This window comes from Eurypyga helias, unplaced genomic scaffold (genome assembly GCF_000690775.1).
Source record: "Eurypyga helias isolate BGI_N326 unplaced genomic scaffold, ASM69077v1 C15104162, whole genome shotgun sequence".
NCBI classification, from domain to species: Eukaryota; Metazoa; Chordata; class Aves; order Eurypygiformes; family Eurypygidae; genus Eurypyga; species Eurypyga helias.
In genome coordinates, this window is record NW_010280474.1 from 1 (window position 1) to 377 (window position 377).

General features: G+C 69.5%; 1 protein-coding gene across 1 annotated transcript; it reads left to right on the plus strand.

Moving 5' to 3' along the window:
• Position 1: 1 nt before the first annotated feature.
• On the plus strand, positions 2 to 373 carry LOC104502742 (histone H3; the record flags this gene model as incomplete). Its single annotated transcript, XM_010159977.1, has 1 exon — positions 2 to 373. A coding segment is annotated over exon 1 (372 nt), but the record flags the coding sequence as incomplete, so codon positions are not given.
• Positions 374 to 377: the final 4 nt, after the last annotated feature.

Genomic DNA, 377 nt, shown 5'->3' on the forward strand with positions numbered 1-377 from the left:
GATGGCGCGCACGAAGCAGACGGCTCGCAAGTCGACGGGCGGGAAGGCGCCCCGCAAGCAGCTGGCCACCAAGGCGGCCCGCAAGAGCGCGCCGGCCACGGGCGGCGTGAAGAAGCCGCACCGCTACCGGCCCGGCACGGTGGCGCTGCGCGAGATCCGGCGCTACCAGAAGTCGACGGAGCTGCTGATCCGCAAGCTGCCCTTCCAGCGCCTGGTGCGCGAGATCGCGCAGGACTTCAAGACCGACCTGCGCTTCCAGAGCTCGGCCGTGATGGCGCTGCAGGAGGCGAGCGAGGCCTACCTGGTGGGGCTCTTCGAGGACACCAACCTGTGCGCCATTCACGCCAAGCGCGTCACCATCATGCCCAAGGACATCC